Source organism: Gopherus evgoodei, chromosome 6, assembly GCF_007399415.2.
Source record: "Gopherus evgoodei ecotype Sinaloan lineage chromosome 6, rGopEvg1_v1.p, whole genome shotgun sequence".
Lineage (NCBI taxonomy): Eukaryota > Metazoa > Chordata > Testudines > Testudinidae > Gopherus > Gopherus evgoodei.
In genome coordinates, this window is record NC_044327.1 from 61,161,388 (window position 1) to 61,183,971 (window position 22,584).

Below are 22,584 nucleotides of genomic sequence, written 5' to 3' on the forward strand. Positions count from 1 at the left end.
CTATCACTAAAAGGCATGTTTTCTACTCCTTCAAGCCTTCTCCTAGCTCTTCTCTGAACCCTCTCCAGTTTATCAATATCCTTCTTGAATTGCGGGCACCAGAACTGGATCCAGTATTCCAGGTTACGCTCAGTTTACCAGGTGATCCAGATGGCTCTGAATCAGTGACCAGTTCTATTGTTTACCAATCCTTTAATTTTTTTGTCATCTGCAAACTTTATCAGTGATGATTTTATGTTTACTTGCAGGTGATTGATAAAAATGTTAAATAGCGTAGGGCCAAGAACCAACCCCCAAGAGACCCCACTGGAAACACACACACTGAATGATGATTTCCTGTTTCCATTCTGAGATATCAGTTAGCCAGGTTTTAATCCATTTAATTTTTAATAAAAATGATTAATTACTATTACATGCTATGGCTGTGTCTAACTTTTGTGTTACCAGCCTTTTGGGAAATCTGTTTTTTTTAAACCAAACAGAATATAAAGGAAACTCAAATGATATGCTCTTCTGGTAAAAATACCTTACAATGAAAAATTGTGTTAGATGTGTGCTAAACTTGGTATTATAAACACTCAGGAGTAAGACTAGCAATGAATTTTAAACTGCACTTTGTTAAAAAATTATTAGTTTTTGCAATTTTTGGAAGGTGGGGAAAAGGATGAGAGAGGGACTTGAAAGATACATTTCCTGATAAATACATACCTGGATTATCAACTACAAAGCGGGGTCATTTTATTCTGATGAATTAATAAAAAACTAATAATAAAACCTCCATAATTATGCTATTCTTCTCTAATAACTACTGTTACCTGCCATGATAAACAAAGATCTACCAAGCATGAGTTGATAGGTTTGAGGCAAATAAATTATTCTGCCTGATTAATCAGTGTTTTCCTACTGTGGACACTGAGATTTTTTGATCTTCAGGTAACAGTCTAATTTCACAGTTTAACAAAGCTTTTCAGATTTCTGCAGAATTCTGTGATCTTCACTTGGTTAAATCTCTGAGCCAGCAGATTGTATGTTTTATATTCAGATAGCAAATGACATACAGCAGTTCTCATAAAAATCTACAGTTTAGATGAGTTTAGCAACTATGATCCAGAAAGATTAAATGTGATGTACATGTACAATACAATAAATCCTATTATTGGTTAGCCACTACTCTTTTCTAGGACTTTTTGTTCTGGCCAGCCCCATCCACCCGAAAGATGTGCATGATCATGATCTCACTGTCAAGTACATGTACAGTATAGTTAGTACTGGAAATCCTTATTACAATTTTGAAAGGGAAATAATCTTTAGCTAGGGAAGAGATTAAACTGCTCCCTGCCAAAAAAGCAAAACACATCTGTTTAAGGAGGTGCAGGTGGGCAGACTTTGCTAAAGACTGAGCTATCTAATGTTGGAAAAAACAAAACCACAGTTTTCAGAAAGTTTCCAATTCAAGTCTCAAGTTTCTGTTCAAAGTGCTTCAAAAAAAATCTAGATTTAATTTTTTTTTTATATATGATTTTTAAGGAAAAGGAATCGCTGATAGTTTAAAAAAGCTTCATATTAATTTTCTTACACAACAATTGCAAAAAGTAAATGTAAACAACAACAAAGGCAATATCCACACAACATTTTTTTAAGGTTTTGCAAAGTACTGTATATTACAACTGCAGCAACTCATATTTTTGTAATAAAGTTCTACATATTTTTAGCACGTGGGCTTGTGACCCTTTCATTAAAGACAGCATTATTAAAATCTGTGTTTGCAAATTTTGATCACTTTACAGAGTGTTTTCCTTGATTTAAAGAGTATATTAAACTTTGCAAAATCTCTCTCCTCCTGTTACAAAAAGCCAGAAATTCCTCAAAGTGTCTGCAGCTTGAGAGGCCTACTTCCCCAAACAAAATGCCCTGCCAAAATAATCTACTAGAAGACACAAAGGTCAGGTACTACTTTGCTTGGTTAGAAGATTATGATGACAGGATGTGCTTTGTCAATTCATTTTCACAAATTTTGCAAATTCCCATCCAATCCCCTTGCACCCCGAGCAGTGTTAAAACAAAATAATTGTCAAGTTGAAGTTTGACATTTTTAATTACAGAGTCCCAGCAGTTTCACTCTTGTGAAGACTTTGACAGTTTTCATTACTGACCGGATGTTAACCCTCTACTAAGTTCCTGGAAACTGCTTTCTGAATAAACCGGATCATGTGTAGCCTCCCCCCAAAGGAGAGCTGCTTTAAAAGTTTGGGGCAAATCCAACAGACTGTGTTTGAGGGATGATAATATTTTTAGAAAGTGATGATCTTTTCATTTTTTGGAAACTGTTCTAACATCTGCATGTCCACTCATAACTACAAGCAAAATCAAATATCAAGTTTGTCATTTACATTAATGCTGAGTGGGAAATGGGCACATGGGACAATTACTACCCACTTGGAACATACAATCCATGCATGTTACGACTTAAGAAACAGGTCTGGTGAATATCACCAATTCTGCAGGGTAAAAAAAAAGGGGGGGAGGAGAGGGAGAAGGCTCATGCATCACAAATGGAAAAAATCAGAGAATCCTTGATTAAACATCAAGATAAAACTTACTTCCCTGTATGTTTCCAAACAGTAGGGAACAAAACTAAAAAGAGGAGTACTAGTATCCACAGTAAACCTTAGGCAGCTGGGTGCCAATTTGCTTCAAATTAGATGAGCAGAGTGGTCAGATTTTGTTGCCTTGGGTCAACCCTTCTCAATCGTTTGTAGACCTGCAGACAGTGGTCAGATACACTTAGATCTAATATGAAAATAATAGGCCAGGTTAAAATCAAGTTTCATCACCATGTTACAAATATATCTGATTAACAAAAAGATTGTTTATTTTTTCATTTTCATTATTTGTTCTATTTGTTTGCTTTTTGCATTTAACTCAATTTGGATAACGAAAGTAGAGGAGAAGCTAAGCTAGGCTAGCTTCACTTTTTCTATGTCTATCTATGTCAATTTTACCTTCGGGTTTTTCATGAACTAGCAAAAATGCTGCAATCTTTTGGTTACAAATGCAGCAAGGGTATGTTTCTTAAAATACTATTGCCATTAGAATACAAGTGTAAGAAACATTAACATTGTTTTGTGGGGCTGCAGAAGCTTCCCTCACATCTCTTAGGATCTTGGTTTCAAACACTGCAAAAGCCTTTTTGATCCACAACCTCTGCTGAAAAATTATAAGCACCATAAGGAAGCCAACTACTGACTGCACAGGCTGTGTAGGTGGAACATACAAAATTCCAGTGGGCCAGGAATGGTGGATTTCACAGGTGTTACAAGCTCCTCAGGTTATGCTGACACAGCTTAACTTTCATGCATTCTTGAATATGGTTCTGCTCATGCCCCAGAGAAGTTAAGGAAATTATGAACGCTACCAAAATAGCAAAACTAATGGAGTTTGTAAGACACAAGGCTTTTTTCTCTTAAGTCTCAAACTTGGGAAAAAAAGATATGACAACTAAAAATTCTTAACTTTCTAATGTTGTTCTTTACCTTCTCAATTAAATTATGAAGGGCCAGCTTATTTGTCAATAGATTTTTTCTGAACAGATCTAATGTCTTCTGCTGAGACTGGAAGTTACTTAACTTCTCTCTTTTTTGTTAATTCTATGTCTTGAGTAACCCATGTTTGTGTGTGTGTTTTAGTATGATCTTATTTTTAAAGGAAAAACATAAACTGAACTTCCATGGCCTGAATTTAAGACCATCTATTCTACACAGCTTTGGAAGTTATAGTGTACATGCTGAATTAAAATGAAAGAAGTTGTAAAGGTTATTGCTAGTTAAATAGACTGGTGCGACTAACACTGGAGTTGCAACTGAGAATTCCTGCTGCAATAAGAAAAACTAAAGTCCACATACTCCATCCACTTAATGAGTGATGCCCAAACAGAAACCTTGCCCTGATGTGTAGTGATAAAATGCACAAGTCATTTAAATACAGAAATAAAAATAAAATAAAATAAATTGGTGCTTATAAGTTTAAGGAAGAATAAAATTATTGGCTGTGTCAGAACAGAATTTCAGATGATTCCTCTGAAGGAAGAGGACATTAGCTGGAGATGCTGGAGCCATAGTATCACCCAAGACAGCAATAAGCTGCAGGGCCCAGATTGTTTCTTGCGCTGTCAACTGCTGCAGATTGCACAACAGCACAAAGCAATGCAAAAGTGACAAGTCAAAAGATTAAAAGACAAGGCAGCACAGCTGAGTAACAAATTTAATAATGGAAGGAAGCCCAGCAGGTAGGCCAGGAGAATAGTAAACACTGTCAGTAAAGGCCCGGGAGACTTAATTTGATTGTGGGCTTTGGCAACAGAAGCCTGAAGAAAAGCTAATGAAACAATCAGGACCCCAACATCATCGGTGTAAACTAAAGGCTTGTGACAAAGATGAGACTATTTCTGTTGTCTCAGTGAAAATGTCAACAATTTTAAATGTAATTGAGACAAAAAGTATGAAATATTAATTCATAAGAACCAACTTCTAAATCAAGTTATTTCCCTGACAATTTCCTATCTCCTCATTTCATAGCCAAGTTATTGTAGCCACCTTTTAAAAAGGCAATTATAGGATGATGCTAAAGGGGAGGCAAGGGGGATTCTTACCAACTTATATTAAATTAGCACATTATAATTGCAAAAGCTTAACATTCGTTAAATGCAGCAGGTCGTCATTAAATATTTATTGTGAAAAACACTGGGCCAAATTCAGACCTAAGGCAGTGTGCAAATGCACTGACTTTAATGGTCTTGTGCACTTTTATAGGAGATCTGAATTTGGTCAACAGTATTGAGATATAACAATTAAATCAAGTTACACCAAGGGTATTGGGATAGAAGTTTAACATTATGCTCTTCATTACATACAAAAAAACCTCTGTTACAAGAACATTAGGTTGCAGGAAATGCCATAATTAAGATTACTTATGCAACTATACTTTGGCCTCTTTGCTCATACGTATTATAACAGTCTTGTCTGTCATCATATAAGGAATGCCACAAACAGGAACAGAACCAAGCTTTCCTGGCCCCCAGTCCAGTTCTTAATCATGAGAACATTCTCTCTCTCTCTTTAAAAAAAAGGAAAGAAAACAACAAATTCTCTGCCTGCTTCACTTTCACTTTGTGAAATGAATTAGGCAAGGATCCTGTAGAACAACTGGCGTATGATAATGTACTTGCAGACTATATCATAATGAATACGAACAAGCAGGCAGAAGGTGGCATGGGCTATGTAACTTTTGAGTGCTTGATTTTGTTACCTTGAGCCTCTCAATTTTTAAGAAAGGTAATATACCATTAAAAAAAAACCCTCAACAAAGAAACCCCACTAGGCATACCCATACTGCCCGAGTCATCAATTTTAAACATTATATTATGAACAAAAAGGATGACCTCCAGAGGTTCCTTCCAACCCTGACATGTTTCTATGATCCTGACAATGGTATTGATCCATTACTAGATGGAAATGGTAACATGATCAATAATAATGCAGAAAAGGCATAATCATTCAATAAATATTTCTGCTCTGTATTTTGGGGAAATCAGATGATATAGTCTCATCGTATGGTGACAACACACTTTCCATTCCACTAGTATCCCTGGAGGGTGTTAAACAGAAGCTACTAAAACTAGACATTTTTATGTCAGCAGGATGTATGCAAGAGTTTTACAAGAGCTGGGTGAGGAGTTTGCTGGACCATTAATGTTGATTATTGATAACTCTTGGAACACTGGGGAAGTTCCAGACGACTGGAAGAAAGCTAATGTTATGCCAATTTCTAAAAAGGGTAAACAGGATGACCTGGGTAATTATATGTCTATCAGCCTGACATTAATCCTGGGCAACATAATGCACCAGCTGATAAGGGACTCAATTAACAAAAAATTAGAGAAGATTAATGCAATTAATGCAAATCAGCATGGGTTTATGGAAAATAGATCCTGTCAAACTCACTCGAGATCTTATTTTATTCAGATTATAAATTTGGCCAATAAAGGTTTTAATGTTGATGTAATATATTTAGATTTCTGTAAGGCATTTGACTTGGTGCCACACAACATTTTGGTTAAACTAGAACAAAATAAAATTAACATGGCACACATTAAATGGATTAATAACTCCCTTGCTGATAGATCTTGTTCAGCCCTCTCAGTTACTCCCTTTTGGGGAATGGTACTTCTCATCCTCCAAAAAATAGAGGCAACATAAAATCTATGAAATACACAGAATTATTAATACCAGTAACAGGGGAAGTGGGATTAGAATTAATGCTCTCCTGGTTCCCAGGCCAACATTCCTTTTCCTAGCCCAAAAGGATAGTAGCAGCTGCTGCTCCTGCAGTGCCTGTTGCTCTCTGGAGTTCACAACCTGTGGATCTTGGAAGCACATTCAGCGCAGATTAAAATTTCAGAGATTTTAGCAACAAACCCCTAACAGGCTCTACTAAGAACGTCTAAATAGCAATTTTTAGAGACCTACTACTCAGTCAAAATTGAGTGGATTTTCATGGGGTTAGCAAAAGGCACATCTTGACTTCAGAATTAGCTCCTTGCCAAATGTTAAGTTCCTGTTGCAACCCATGGAAGCACTAGTGCTCTTCAAAGAAGTGGTTAGAAAATGTTAACAATATCAAAATGACTGATTTTCTTTATCCTTCTCAGAAACAGCTGAACTGTTTGCACTGAAATTATTAAAAAATAAAAGTCAATGTGAGGCACAGACCATGCATGGAAAGTTTCAGCTCAAATGGTCGAGGGGGTTTATAATGGAAAATTGTCAGCAAACTTTATTTTATGCATTTACCCCAGTTCTGCCTACAGTGAGTCCTGGTATTTGTGGGGTAACAAATATTGAAAAAAAAAAAAAAAAAAAACGGAGTCCTCACACAGAGTCCAGGCTGTTTTGATATCACTGCTTCTAAGGCCTGATCCAAACCTCTAACTGAAGTTATAGACAGTCTTTACATTGATTGCAGTGGGCTGGTCAGCACCAGGAAGTAAGTGAAAATTAAAAACAGCAGCAAAACCTGCTAAAACATTTTCAAACCCTAAAGAAATGGCCAGATTCTCTCTGGTGGCTGGGATCACCTGGTGCAGAAAAGGTGGAGGTGATCGTTAAAGGACCAGTTATGTTCCCTTGTTAGTAAGGGGTCTCTCCAACAGAGGATACAAGAACAAATTACATCCTCTCCCCACTGGCCAGGGATGGAGCAGACAGAACATGGCCAGACCAAAATTCTTCTTGAAATGAGGGAAAGGGTTCAGATTGGGTCTTAATTTATACAAAGCAGTGCCCCTCTTTCTGGATAGCCTATTCATGATATCATACATTGGCATTTCACACACATCAATCAGGGTGAGTTCCTCCAACACAACAGGCTGGTATGGGAGGTAAAGCCCTTGGGTAAAAAGAGGTCTTCAGCTGTTTCTAGTCCTATTACTGCCTGCCTTCAATGTACGTTTGTGAGAGAGCAGGGTTGGAAAGGCCACTCGCCACAAGAACACAAAGCATGGTGGTTCAGAAATTAAAAAGGGATTATAACAAATTGGTGCCTTTGACCAGGATTCATCACTGAAGGTCCACTGGTTGGATCATTAGCTTCCCCAACCCAGGCCAGGTACTGACAGGTGAATGCTACCCAGGAGCCCTAACACACGGCATGATACAGAGGCTTCCAAGTGAGTGATTTGCTGTTTGACACTGGCATTTTTAATAGGTATCCTTAAAGTATAAGTGTCATTACAGTAAAGCAGGGCTTTTAAATCTTACAATGCTATTCTGAACACATCCATGATTTGATTAACTTGAATTAATATGAGTGCAAAAGTAGGAAATTGTTGGAGATTGGAGGAGTGATCAAGAGTGACAAATACAGAATCATTAAAATGTAGCCCTGGAAGGGACCTCAATAGGTCATCTAGTCTGGTCCCCTGCACTGAGGCAGAGCTAAGTATTATCTAACAATCCCTGACAGGTGTTTGTCTAACCTGTTCTTTAAAACCTCCAGTGACGGAGATTCTACATCCTCCCTAGGCAATTTGTTCCAGTGCTTAACCACCCTTACAGTTAGGAAATTTTTCCTAATGTCTAACCTAAATCCCCCTTGCTGAATTTAAGCCCACTACTTCTTGTACTGTCATCGGTGGATAAGAACAACAATTTATCATCTTCCTTTTTATAGGAACCTTTTACATACTTAAAGACTTATTTCCCCTGTCAGTCTTCTCTTTTCCAGACAAACATACACAGTTTTTCCAATCTTTCCTCATAGATCATTTAATCATTTTTGTTACTCTCCTCTGGACTTTCTCTAATTTGTCCCTGAAGTGTGGTGCACAGAACTTTTACCTGAGGCCTTATCAGTGCTGAGTAGGTTGATTCACATTTAGTTTGTGATCCACTATAATCCCAAAATCCTTTTCTGAAATTCTCCTTCCTAGGCAGTCACTTCCTATTTTGCATTTGTGCATTTGATTATTCCTTTCTAGTGTAGTACTTGGCATTTGTCCTTATTGAATTGCATCCTATTTATTTCAGATCATTTCTCAATTTGATTGTCTGTAGGCAGGAGGTCCTCAAGGTTGAATGTTGTAAAATCTGCCTTCCTCCTATTTTGATTTAAAGAAAGATATTTGGCTTCCGGAGAATTTAATATAATCTATTTAGGTACAGTAGAACCCCATTTATCCGAGCCTCCATTCATTTGGCTCTCCATATTAATTGAATCAAGGCTGACAGCCTGAGCCCCACTGATGGGCTAAAGCTCTTTGTCCATTCTCTAGATTATCTGATCTTGGCCAATTAGATTTGATAAATGGTGTTCCACTGTATTTTTAATGCATTTATCACCATTGTTATCTCAGTGCATCTTATTCATCTTCTACAACGACAGCTCACTATGCCACAAAGGTAAAATACAGCTGCCAAGCCACACTGGTTCAATATTCCACATGATGTCCTGCCCATTAGCAGTAACTTTGTTAGTCAGAATCTCAATTGTGAGGAACTGGAAGAGGGAAAGGGAAATTACAAAAGCAACTACACCTTTCTCCCTGTAAATCAGAGAGAAGGAACAGTTTATTAAATAATGTAGAGAAAGAGCTGATTTATGGAGGGCTCTTAAAGTCTCCCAGAATTACTGTTGGATAAAAATGGTGATATGTGATCAAAATGCAGCCCAATGACCAAACATAACCCATAAAGCTCCACCAGCCTCCCTCAACTTGAGGAGGTATAGCACAGAGACTACAGTTCCCACTGTGCAAGCTTTCATCTTGCTCCAAGTGCCCAGGCCAATTAAGATGAAGCATTACAAGCTGAGGATTGTAAACTCGGAGTTGCACATCCACATAAAGTGAGGGAGACTACAATCTACTTAATTTTATGCAAATGATGTGCAACTGTGAGGCTTCTGGTAAACTGCCAGTGTGGCCTTGGGACAAAATTTTGTATCCCTCTAGCAGACCATTCCAGACAAGGAGGCAAAATAAACAGTAATTCCACAGATTCCTGACATTCATTCATCTAAATAAGAAAAAGATTTTACAATTTATAGAAATATGTATCTTTGAAAAATAGAACATCAGAGAGAGAGAGAGACCTCAAAACAAAATTTAAAAAAAGTAAGAAATTTATTTTAAAACCCTGTAGAAACACAGATTTTCCTTATCTAACTACCCAAATTAAAGATCTCAAGGCATAAAGTTGTTGCAATTAAATGCTTTGGCTTCCATACAATCTAGACATTTTCTTGAAAAGAGGTAATAATGCTAAGCCTTTAGCAAACTTTGATCTGACAGATTCTGAATAGGAAAGACTTGATTAAAGTAGTACATTGTTCTGAAGAAAATACATGAGTGGAAACATCTTAAGAACAAATTTTTAGAGGACGACTTGTCTGTGCATATGCCCAAATAGGCAAGGTATATAGCTAAATTTTCAGAAAGGCTATTAACTGCTATTATGGAACATTATCCCACCCATTTGCAAAAATTGTCACTTGTGCAATACACATTCATATTTTCAAGCCTTAATGAGCGCTCCCATCTATTACTTCTGCTTACCTTTAAAATTGCAGGTCTTAATTGGTAGGAGTATAACTCACCTCACTTCATTAAAAAATGCATTAGGGCATTATATAAAAAAACCTGTGACTTACTCCACTGTGCTGCTGTCTCTCCATCTTTAGTGATGTCCCACTGGAATATGGCATTTACTTTCTTTACCAGCTGACTTCCAACCTCTTTGATGCGGCGACCAATTTCTTCAAACACAAGGTTACTCTGCAGCCCTGAAGCCTATAAAATAAAGTACATACAATTTTAAATGGAAAGCTACATTAAAAGGTAATAAAAGTATAAATATTGTTCAAACACGGCACCCAGAGGAATCTATTCTGAAAAGTGATTAAAAACAGGAACTCCTCACTTAACATCCTCCCGGTTAATGTCGTTTCGCTATTAGGTTACTGACCTATTAGAGAACATACTCCTTTAAAGTCCTGCAGTGTTCCTTTTATAACTAGGACCCTGCACAGACACACAAATGTGTATCCGCATCCCATGCGCTATCTGCAAAAATTATCTGTAGATATCCGCAGATTTGCAGGGCTCTAAACTGGGGGCCGGGCTGAGGTTCTGAGGCGCCCCCCACTGGAGCCCGGCTGGGGAGAGCCACATACGCAGTCACGGACCCTCCACCTCCCCTTGGCAAGGCAGGAAGCCTGCAGAGCGGGGACACAGCCAGGGGCTGCTCTCAGCCACCACCACCCCCGGCACCGCAGGCAAGTGGAGGGTCCGCTGCAGCCCTCCCCGGCTGGGCTCCATGCTGGCCTGGCCAAGGGGACAGGAGAGACCTGTGGAGCTGCCCAAGGGTTGCTCAGGCCCCATGGCCAGAGACCTGTGGAGCTGCCCAGGGGTTGCTTGGTCCCCATACCCAGGGCAGATGGAGGGTCCACCGCAGCTCCCCATAGCTGCCTGCTCAGCTCTTACCATGGCCAGGATGCGACTCCAAATTGTCCACCTCCGCAGCTGGAGCCAGACTGGGGAGAGCCACGTTGGCAGCTGTGGGGAGCCACAGCAGACCCTCCACATGCCCTGGGCAGGGGGTGTGAGCAGCCCCTGTCCCTGTCCCCCCACCCAAGATAGGTGGAGAGACCCAGGCTCCCTGCAGCTGCCAGCGTGGCTCTCTCAGACCCAGCTCTGGTTGGGGGGTGGGGGAGCAGGGAGAGGGAGTAGCCCAGAACTGCTTCTTGGCCACAATAAGAGCGGGGCAGGCAGCTGTGGGAGCCATGGCAGACCCTCCACCTGCCCTGGGCATGGGACCCAAGCAGCCCCCTGCCAAGTGTCCCTGCCCCCCTGGCCTCCCGCTGCAGTTCCTCATAGCTGCCCATCCAACTCTAACCATCAGAGCCCTTTGTGGATGCAAAATTTGTATCTGCATCTGTGCTACTATCCACAGAACTGGTCCATGGATATTCGTGGATATAAAGCGGATACCCGAGGATTAACTTATAACCTTGCTTGGCACAGGAGCTTGCCTGCACCCCAGCTGGCATTTCGGGTGGGTCGAGCAGGGCAACTCCCCGTGCCTTGACCCCGCGCCTCCATTGCGCTCCCTGGATGGAATTCCCAGTGGGTGGAGTGGGGCAAGCTCCGCTATGCACTTGCTTCAACCAAGCTTCACAATCATCATTGGTGAATAAAGTATTAAATTTGTTTTTTAATTATTTAAAAAACACTTTTACTGTATATGTATATAATGTCTTCTGTCTGGTGAAAAAAATTGCCCTGGAACCTAACCCCCCTAATTTACATTAATTCTTATGAGGAAATTGGATTCGGTAACATCATTTTGCTTAAAGCTGCTTTTTTCAAGAACATAACTAGGACGTTAAGTGAGGAGTTACTGTATAATAGGGATGTCTCCCTCCACACACAATAATCACATCCAGCATGTCTACATTAGACAGTAAATTCTACCTGAAAAAATAAAAAATGCGCGGAATCGTTCCTGAGAACTATTTCACAAGTTACCTTTATAACTTTATCTTCGTAATTTAAATAATCCTGAGGGAAAAGCATATCTTAAAGCCTTATTAATTATCTTTTAATTTATCTGAAGTGTAATCATGGCTTCCGCCCCCAGAAGGCATTGTATACACGAGTTATAGAATAAGGCATCATCTAAAAAATGGGTTGCCTTTATTTTCAACATATTAACTTTCAAAAAATAGATTGATTTATAAAGTTTCAATGTATTCATTTTGCCTTGGACAGTCAAAGATATAGCATATACAGAGCGTTTTTGGTGTCACACTGTTTGACTAATGGTAAATTTAAGCTATTATGTAACTAAACTTAAATATTTACATTTTGCATCCAGTTAGTCTTTTGTAAGCCTTTGACACTTTTTTAAAAGATACATGGTTTAATGGATAAGTTTTTACATTTTAGGAAGCTGCTCCAATATTAACATTTTTATCTACAACATTTCATCCTACAGTCCAGTTATCAGACTAAGGCAGAGTTAAAGGTGCCATGATATCTTTTATTCACCTTACTGTACACAGGTGTATATAGCACACAGGATATTATAAATGTTGCAATGAGCATTACTTAACATTAAGATTGCCTGACCATTCCATTATAACACATCATTTTCAATTGCTTATAACTTTTTCAAATTTCAACCATTCAGGCCGAATTTTTCCATGACAACTATCTGCCTCAGGCTGAAATATTTTGGAAAATTTGAGCAAAATGCTTTAGCCATTTCTCAGAACAAAGTCAGAGAAATGTAACCTGTTTTGCCTATGTTAAAAAATTCTTACAACCACTTCACTGAGAAGCTCTAGCACTTCCACACTCTGGGGCAGGGACTAGAAATTTGTCACAGGTATCTCTCTGGTCTAAGAGCTGTGCCTTTTGTCATCTCCTTGAAAACTGGTCAAAATGTAGTCAAGTTACAAGCCTCTGAAAGCCAGTCTGCAGACATTGCTTAGAGACATGTCAGAGTTTGACAGCTAAATTCTCAGAACATTCCATCTGTACTGGGCATGGTCTAGCCCTGGACTGCAGAGAATATGCAGGATTTTCCCTGCAATTGCTCCCCGTAACAATGGGGGTGCCACTGTAGCACTGGGCACCAGAACTGAAGGCAGAGAGGTGGCACAGGCAAACTTATTTCTGGCATTTCCTAACTTTTATGTGCTTGATTTTGTAGCCTTAATATTCTTTTCATGTCATTCTTGTACATAATCTAGAATATATGCTATAATGAAACTTTAGCAATACTTTGGCATGAAATACAAAATAGAATGTCATTGCTATGAACTTCAAATTCTAAGCCTAACATAGTTTATTGTACTTGTTTATACACTTTGGGAACAGATAGGCATTATTGTTTGATAAAAGACAAATCTGATAAGGAGTAGAAATACTGTACTTTTAAGAGACAACTATACAAAAAACCCAACCCTTACCAACCTTAAAGAAAAACTAAGACAGTCTACAATGGGTTACATCCCAAAAGGATTTTTGCGGACAGTATACAATTGCCAAAGGTATGAGCATTGCAAATGTGGACTGGAATAGAGATGATGTGGTATGAATAGATGTAAATGTGAGGCAGACAAATGGAAACAAACCATTTAGCCACAGTAGTGCTGAATACAATCTGGATGAATCTGGGAACAGAACCACGGGAACCACTATGGGGAACAAGACTGTTTATGCCTGGCTTATTATTATGCCATCAAAGAAATCGAAAACAGGAAGGATGAGATTCTCCAATATGCCACATGACTGAAAGGCTGATAAGGTGTAAGGAGAAAGTTTTCTAGGAACTTGACTTACATATTATATAATTCCATTTCCGTAGTATCTGAGCACCTCACAATCTTTAATGCATTTGTCCTCAGAACCCCACTACGAGGCAGTGAAGTATTATCCCCAGGTCTTCAGAGGCCCTGACAAGCACCCCAACTCTCCCATTCACAATCTAGTCTGTGCCCCACCCTGACGATCATATCATCTAGGTACATCAAAGCATATGCCTATACACACACACCAGGAGCTATATTGTGAACCCCTTACTCACCTTAGTAGAGTTATTCACTTGAGCAGCCTCCAACCTTTTTCTACAAAATAAACATTTCTCACTCCTTTTTATTTGCATTCTTTTTAATTTGTCCCTTCCTTCTTTCTTCTCCTCTATTATGTATCTTGACTTTAACTCTTCCTCTGTCAGTCCATTTTCCCTTCAATCTATAAAAGGATACTCATTTCTAAATGTACACAGTATTTTTTCTCCAAAGTCTAGTATTTTGTACATTCTTTCAAAAGTAAAACGTAAGTATGCTTCTTCACAAGTTGATCCATCTGAGTGTCTTTCCCCCTTACCTTAATGGGCTCTTTAGCTGAAGGTTTATCGAGGGTTGATGTCAGATCTACATATGCTCCTGCAATGGCAACTTCTCCAGTTTCTTTGACCTGTTAAAAGAAAATTCATATTCTGAGTGAATCATGCCAAATAAAGAAAGAAGAGTTATACTGACCAAAACAGCTACATTTTAAAGCAACCAAGCGATCTCTCTCATGTCTTACACCACAGATTAAAAAACAAAACTTAAAAAGCTCCAGCAAAGAAAAAAAACAAAGGAAAATAATGTTTGAAGTAAATTTGAAAGTATTGCTTTTACAGACAATCCTAAAAAAGAACAATTATGTTTGTTTTGATGCATAAAGAAAGCCCAAATATTATGATGATGATGTTTTTCTATTAAAACTATCACCACAGATTTTCTGGATAAGGCCATAATAGCAGGAAACAAATAAAATAGCTTTTATATAACGCTTTTCTTCAGTAGATCTCAGAGTGCTTTAAAAAGATTAGTATTATCTCCATTTTACCAACTGAGGCACAGCGGTGATGTGACTTCCCCAGGTTCAATGAATAGGCCAATGGCAGAGCTGGGAATGGAACCCAGACAGTTCTTTTGAGTGCTGGTCCAGTGCTCTATCCACTAAAGAGCACTACATCTTCAATTGTCAGTTCAAATTATTTCAAGGACATAAGATTCAATGCTGGGACATCTACCTACAAATAGACTATTTGTTAAAATGAGCACTAAGAGCATGCTACTACAGTATTTAACAAGCATGGCTAGAGCAATTTAATTATATTTCTTTTCTAAGGAATTTTTAAGCTTTACTTTTTTGGATAAGGAAAAATATTTCCCCTTGGCCTAAAAAGACACACCAACTTAACCATCAACTTAAAAATCATGCTTTTATTTGAAAATATACTTCTGTTGTTACAAACAACAGTTAAGGTTACTTGTTTACATAAATAATAAGTTCACAGCAAGCTGGGACATGAATCTACCCTGCACTAGCCTACCATTGACTAGCTGTCTCTTTGGACACCACTGAGGCACATTAATGCTTTATTGATGCACTTTGATTTAGTCCTGTTTCAAAGAAGGTTAGATCAAAGCGCATTAACAAATTGTTAATATATGTCAGCAGGGTCCACAGGGACAGGCCAGATTCACATCCCAGCTCACTGTGAACCAAATGTTTGTGTAAACAAGCCCTGAAATAGTTCAAAGAGAAATGATCTTGCTCTATTTTTCTGTTTATTTACTTTATGCACATATGCTTTTGACAGCATTTTGTGTGCAGTCCGTTTCACTACCTGTGTGGGTCTTTAAGGCAGCAACAGGGAAGAATTAAAATATTTTAAGAGATAGGAAAATGGACTCTTCGCTGTGAAGTGATAAAAATGACAGAACTCATTTTTTCTAAGAATTGGATTTCAACTTGACATTGCCTCTTTAAAAAGACTATAGATTCATTTAAATAGTATTTGTTAAAAAATGTTGTGCACAAGCCTGTTGTTGAATAACTGCAGAATCTTACTGACAAGACTCCATCCTTCCCTCGTTTTGTTGTTTCCTTCACTGCATTCTATGTGAAAGCATAATCTCCTTGGGGCAGGGACTATGTGTAATTTATACTGTTAGGTACCTAAGCTACCTCTTGCTATAAAATAAAATAGATAAGGGAAACTAAGCAGAGATCACAAATATCCAAACAGAGGCCTCCAATTGGCCTAGTAATCACATATCCTGACCTGGAACCTTTCCACACAGTTGACTTAATAAATCCAATATTAAGTAGCTGACGGTTAAGGTTAAGATTTTGTCAGCTATTTTTAGTAAACATCATGGACAGGTCAGAGAAATTCACAGGACCTGTCTGTGACTTTACTAAAAATAACTGGGGGGGCAACTGCAGCCTTGGTTGAAGCTGAGCAGGTATGGGGGCCCACCCAGTCCTGGCTCCAGCCCCAGGTGTGGGGCAGGTGAGCATAGCTCCCCTGGCTCCAGCCATGCCAGGGGAGGAGGGGCAGAGGGGCACGGTCCCAGCTGATGCAGAAGAAGACACGGAGGTATGCTAAAGTCATGGAATCAGTGACTGCTGTGACCTCCATGACTAAACTGTATCGTTACTGATGGTTCATAAAACCTATAACAGGATGGCCTATATACAATGTTTTAGAATACATTAATATTTGCATTGGTGCTTCCCTGAAGCTTAGGACTAATGTATAAGTATTCTTTGTTGAAACGTCTGAAAATAATTAAAGGTGAGGTAATGCAAGTCAGGGATGCCAGCTGCTGCTTGTTCTTGAAAGTCTGTGAACTTTAATCCAGCAATCTACATGTGTGTGAACAAAATGTATGCTGAGTTCCTCTTCCCTTCCCCAGGAGTTTTGTATCTCTTTGAGATAAGCTCATCTGCTGATCAGAACATAAGATATTTGCAAGAGTTAGTAGGGTCCTTTTCCCTAATACGTGCACAGTGGTGAGCACACCCTGGCCATCATGAACATTATAGTATTTTATTAAGGCATCCAAAGACTTCCAGCCTAAGCACCAAAAACCTAACTGTACTAAACATCTTAGCCTTTTAAAATAATATATGAAATTACAGAGAAACTACAAGAAATCTTCAGTAGACATGCACAACACACGCACATTTGAGTCGATGAATTCACTTAATATTACGGCACTGCTTCCCCTTGCAAGATGCTCAAGGGGTAGAGAAAGAAAAGCAAATCTACACTGCCTGATAAGATGAGATGGAGAAAAGGGAGAAGGGAATTGACTCAGACACAACAGGTTTGATAAGAGAGATAAAAAGCTTGAAGATGTAAGTGGCAAGAATATCCAAGAAATCGGCAGTTTCATTTATTGTGTTGATGAAATCAGCCAAGGAAAAACTGTGAACCCAAAATGATTCATATCATGTCTAGGGGCTTGTCTATGCACATAAAGGTACCAATTTAACTTATGGCATGATTGTAAACTGATTTAGTTAAACCAGTACACAAGATTGTGGGGATACTCTCATTTTGGTTTAAACCAGGTTTATTAAGGCTTAGTTTAAGTTAGTTTAAGTTAACTTCGTGCAGCTCTTCTGGTAGAAAAAACCTTCAGTACAGGCTTAAGCTAAACCATAACAAGATAGCATCTACCCATAGGTTTGCACCAGTTCAGCTGAAGTGGTTCAGCTAAACAGGTAAAAATGTGTGCGTTGACAAGGCCTAAGATAGAGGCATTGAAGATAACCACTTGCAGTTATCACATTTTTCCATCATTAAATATATATAAACCTCAAAAGCTAGATTTACAAAAACAGTACAATGCACTTAATTTGGAATCTTAATGCTATAAAACTCCCTAAATTAACGAGTTCTTATAGACAATGTTATTTCCAGCAACTGCATATGCAATCTTGATGACAGCAGAAAACTATTATTAAATGGAGAAATGAGGTGATGTGATAAAGACTTCTTTTCTTCAGAGCTATGATTGACGAATCATTTTGTCCCCACAACAGAAAAAAAAAATACTTTTAACATCCTTTGCTAAAGCCCACAGCCTGAGTCTCGCTCTTCTGACCTTGGTTTGAATGTGAATTCTGTTTCCCTCCTTCCACATCTCTGTTTGCAGAGTTTGTCCTGGAAAGACTGGTTTTACAAAACGGACCTGCAAAAAGAAAGGGTTTGGATAGCCTTATTTATTTCTAAACAAAAACATTCAGCAGTAGTACTGATTTGCATGTAACTAAATATGCAGTCTAGAGCATAAAATCAATTGAAGTGGAAAAAATAGTTCAGAAAACATATAATTGTCAAAGCAGATTATCTAAGTAATTAGGGCTGTCAAACGATTAAAAAATTAATTGCAATTAATCATGCTGTTAAACAATAACAGAATGCTATTATAAAAATATTTTTGGATATTTTCCACATTTTCAAATATATTGATTTCAATTACAACACAGAACACAAAGTGTACCTCACTCACTTTATATTTATTTTTATTAGAAATATTTGCATTGTAAAAATAAAAGAAATAGTGTTTTTCAATTCACTTAAGTACTGTAACACAATCTCTTTATCATGAAAGTAAAACTTACAAATGAAGAATTATGTACAAAAATAACTGCATTCAAAAATAAAACAATGTAAAACTTTAGAGCCTACAAGTCCACTCAGTCCTACTTCTTGTTCAGCCAATTGTTCAAACAAGTTTGTTTACATTTGCAGAAGATAATGCTGCCCACTTCTTGTTTACAATGGCACCTGACAGTGAGAACACGTTCGCATGGCACTGTTGTAACTGGCATTGCAAGATATTTACGTGCCAGATGCACTGAAGATTCATATGTCCCTTCATGCTTCAACCATCACGCCAGGGGACATGCATCCATGCTGATGATGGGTTCTGCTCAATAACAATCCAAAGTAGTGCAGACCAAAAGATGTTCATTTTCATCGTCTGAGTCAGATGCCACCAGCAGAAGCTGATTTTCTTTTTTGGTGGTTCGGATTCTGTAGTTTCTGCATTGGACTGTCGCTTTTTTAAGGACTTCTGAAAGCATGCTCCACACCCCATCCCTCTCAGATTTTGGAAGGCACTTTAGATTCTTAAATCTTGGGTCGAGTGCTGTAGCTATCTTCAGAAATCTCAAATTGGTACCTTCTTTGCATTTTGTCAAATCTGCAGTGAAAGTGTTCTTAAAACGAACAACATGCTGGGTCATCATCTGAGACTGCTATAATATGAAATATATGGCAGAATGTGGGTAAAACACAAAGCAGGAGACATACAATTCTCCCCCAAGGAGTTCAGTCACAAGTTTAATTAACGAGTTTTTTAACGAGTATCATCAGCATGGAAGCATGTCCTCTGAATGGTGGCCAATGCATGAAGGGACATACGAATGTTTAGCATACCTGGCACGTAAATACCTAGCAATTCTGGCTACAAAAGTGCCATGTGAACGTCTGTTTTCACTTTCAGGTGTCATTGTAAATAAGAAGCCGACAGCATTATCTCCCGTAAATGTAAAACAAACTAGTTTCTCTTAGTGATTGGCTGAACAAGATATAGGACTGAGTTGACTTATAAGCTCTAAAGTTTTACATTTGTTTTTTTACATAACTGCACTCAAAAAACAAATCTACATTTGTAAGTTGTGCTTTCACAATAAAGAGATTGCACTATGGTACTTGCATGAGGTGAATTGAAAAATACTATTTCTTTTATCATTTTTACCGTGCAAATATTGTAAAAATAATATAAATGAGCACTTGTATTCTGTGTTGTAATTGAAAAAAATATATTTGAAAAGGTAGAAAAACATCCAAAATATTTAATACATTTCAATGGGTATTCTATTATTTAATAGTGCGATTAAAACTGCCATGATTTTTTTAATCACAATTTTTTTGAATTAATTGCATGAGTTAACTGCAATTAATTGACAGCCCTACTAGTACTATTTATAGAATATTACAGCCATGAAAATACATAGAGTAATAAGTAAAAGCAAAATTAGTGCTGTCATTGTGGCAGGTTGATTTAAAGTAAGTTTGCATGGACAAACCTAAAGTCTGTTTCCATCTTAGAAAATGTAATTAACAGGAACTACTCCTTAACAGCTGAATAATCAAGGAAGAGAAATTAACTGCCAAGAACAGACCTTAATTGCTTTGAATCTGGTCACATCATTATTTGCAAAGTGCTTCAAAACATGCCTGGCAGCAAAACCAAATGAACACAATCCATGCAGTATAGGTTTCTGAAATCCTGTTTAAAACAAACAAACAAAAACAATGTTTTGTTTTCATGTACATGTTTTGCTCTCCTTATATAGAAATGTAAGACTGGAAGGGGCTTCAAAGGGTCATCAAGTCCAGTCCTCTATGCTGAGGCAGGACCAAGTAAACCCAGACCATCCCTGCCAGGTGTTTGTCCAACCTGTTTTTAAAAACCTCCAATGATGGGGATTCCACAACCTCACTTGGAAGCCTTTTCCAGAGCTTAACTACCCTTAGAACTAGGAAGGTTTTCCTAATATCTAATCTAAATCTGCCTGGCTGCAGATTAAAACCAGTAATTCTTGTCATACTTTAGTGGACATGGAGAACAATTGATCACAATCCTTGTTATAACAGCCCTTACCATATTGAAAGACTGCTTATATCTTCTTTTCTCAAAACTAAACATACCTAGTTTTTAAAACCTTTCCTTATAGCTCAGATTTTCTAAACCTGTCACCATTTTTATTACTCTCCTCTGAACTCTCTCCAATTTGTCCATATCCTTCCTAAAGTGTGGCACCCAGAATTGGACACAGTACTCCAGCTGAGGCCTCACCAGTGCCATGAAGAGTACGACAATTACTTCCACAGTCTAACATTCAAAGCTCCCGTTAATACATCCCAGAATGGTATTAGCCTTTTTTGCAACTGCATCACACTGTTGACTCATATTCAATTTGTAATCCACTATAACCCCCAGATGCTTTTCAGCAGTACTACTACCTAGCCACTTATTCCCCATTTTGCAATTTTGCATTTGCACAGTTATCCTTCCCAAGTGAAATACTTTGCATTTGTCTTTACTCAGTTTCAACATGTTAATTTCAGATTCTTTCCAATTTGTCACGGCTGTTTTGAATTCTAATCCTGTCCCCCAAAGTGCTTGCAACCCCTCCCAGCTTGAGGTCTTTCACATGTTTTATAAGCAAACTGTGTATTCCATTATCCAAGTCATTAATGGAAATATTGAATAGTACCAGACCCAGGATTGAGCCCTGTGGAATACTGATTGATACATCCTCTGAGTTCAATGTGAACCATTGATAACTACTCTCTGAGTAAGATCTCTCTAGCAGTTGTGCACCCACCTTAAAGTAATTTCATCTAGACCGCATTTCCCTAGTTTGCTTATGAGACTGTCCTGTGGGACTGTGTCAAAAGCCTTACTAAAAATCAAGATTTATCACATCTACTGCTTCCCCACTCTCCACTAGGCAAGTAACTCTGTCAAAGTAGTAAATTAGGTTGGTTTGCCATGATTTGTTCTTGACAAATCCATGCTGGCTTTTCATTATAATCCTGTTATCCCCTAGGTGCCTACCAACTGATAGTTTAATAATTTGTTCCAGTATTTTTCCAGGTAGTGAAGTTAGGCTGGCTGCTCTATAATTTCCTGGGTCCTCTTTGTTCCCCTTTTCATACATATTTGTTCTACATTTGCCCTTCTCCAGTTCTCTGGGTCCTCACGCATCTTCCATGAGTTCTTGAAGTTAATTGCTAGACTGCATCAGCTATTTCTCTATGTATCCCAAGATGAATTTCATGGGGCCTTGGCAACTTGAATACAACTTTATCTCAACAGGTTAAATAATATTTATATATTTCCCTATTTTGGTTTGCATTCCTTCCACTTGTTGTTATATTAGTTCACATTAAATGAGACACAAATAGAGAACTGGGGAGTATCCCATTGAAATAGCCTTTGTTATCATTTATTATTTATATTATAGTAACACAAGTTCCAATCAGAACTGCGACCTATTATGGTATATGCAACACAAGACACAGGACTAGACGCAATTCCTGTCCTGAAGAGCTGATATTCTATGGAAACAGGGAGACATTCAAATAGAGAATATTTTTCTTAACAAATATATAGCTTCTATAATTATATACATATATTTAAATATGAATGGAAACTACAGGTAGGGCTAGTTATGCTACCTACTGAGGTTGCCAGGCACGCCCCATTATAAATTGCTGTTTTCAGGTTTTTACAGCTTTACCAATTTTTAACTGTTTGGGCTGAAATTATCTATGCTGGATGTTCACTTCAAAATTAATTTTTTGGAAAATTTCAGCCAAAACAGTTCAGCCATTTCTGAGAACAAGGCTAGGGAAAAATACAATTTTTATCTACATTAAAAAAATCCTAGCAAACTTTTTTAAAACAGCACTAGTGGCTCTTCACACTAGGGTTGCCAACTTTCTAATTGCACAAAACTGAACACCCTAGCCCCGCCCCTGCCCCGAGGCCATGCCCCCTGCTCACTACATTCCCCCTCCCTCAGTGGCTTGCTCTACCCTACCCTCACTCACTTTCACTGGGCTGAGGCAAGGGCTTGGGATGCGGGAGGGG

The 22,584-nt window shown here is 38.3% G+C and overlaps 1 protein-coding gene across 2 annotated transcripts in view; it reads right to left on the minus strand.

Annotated features, from left to right (window-relative positions):
• Positions 1–22,584, minus strand: part of HSD17B4 (hydroxysteroid 17-beta dehydrogenase 4) — a 119,517-nt gene that overhangs the window by 2,813 nt on the left and 94,120 nt on the right. For both annotated transcript variants that reach the window (XM_030567854.1, XM_030567855.1), the window contains 4 exons: positions 20,105–20,211; positions 18,016–18,102; positions 14,447–14,536; positions 10,204–10,342 (listed from right to left, as the gene is read on the minus strand). In XM_030567854.1, coding sequence (XP_030423714.1) covers positions 10,204–10,342; positions 14,447–14,536; positions 18,016–18,102; positions 20,105–20,211 — 423 coding nt within the window. The remainder of the gene's footprint in view (positions 1–10,203; positions 10,343–14,446; positions 14,537–18,015; positions 18,103–20,104; positions 20,212–22,584) is intronic.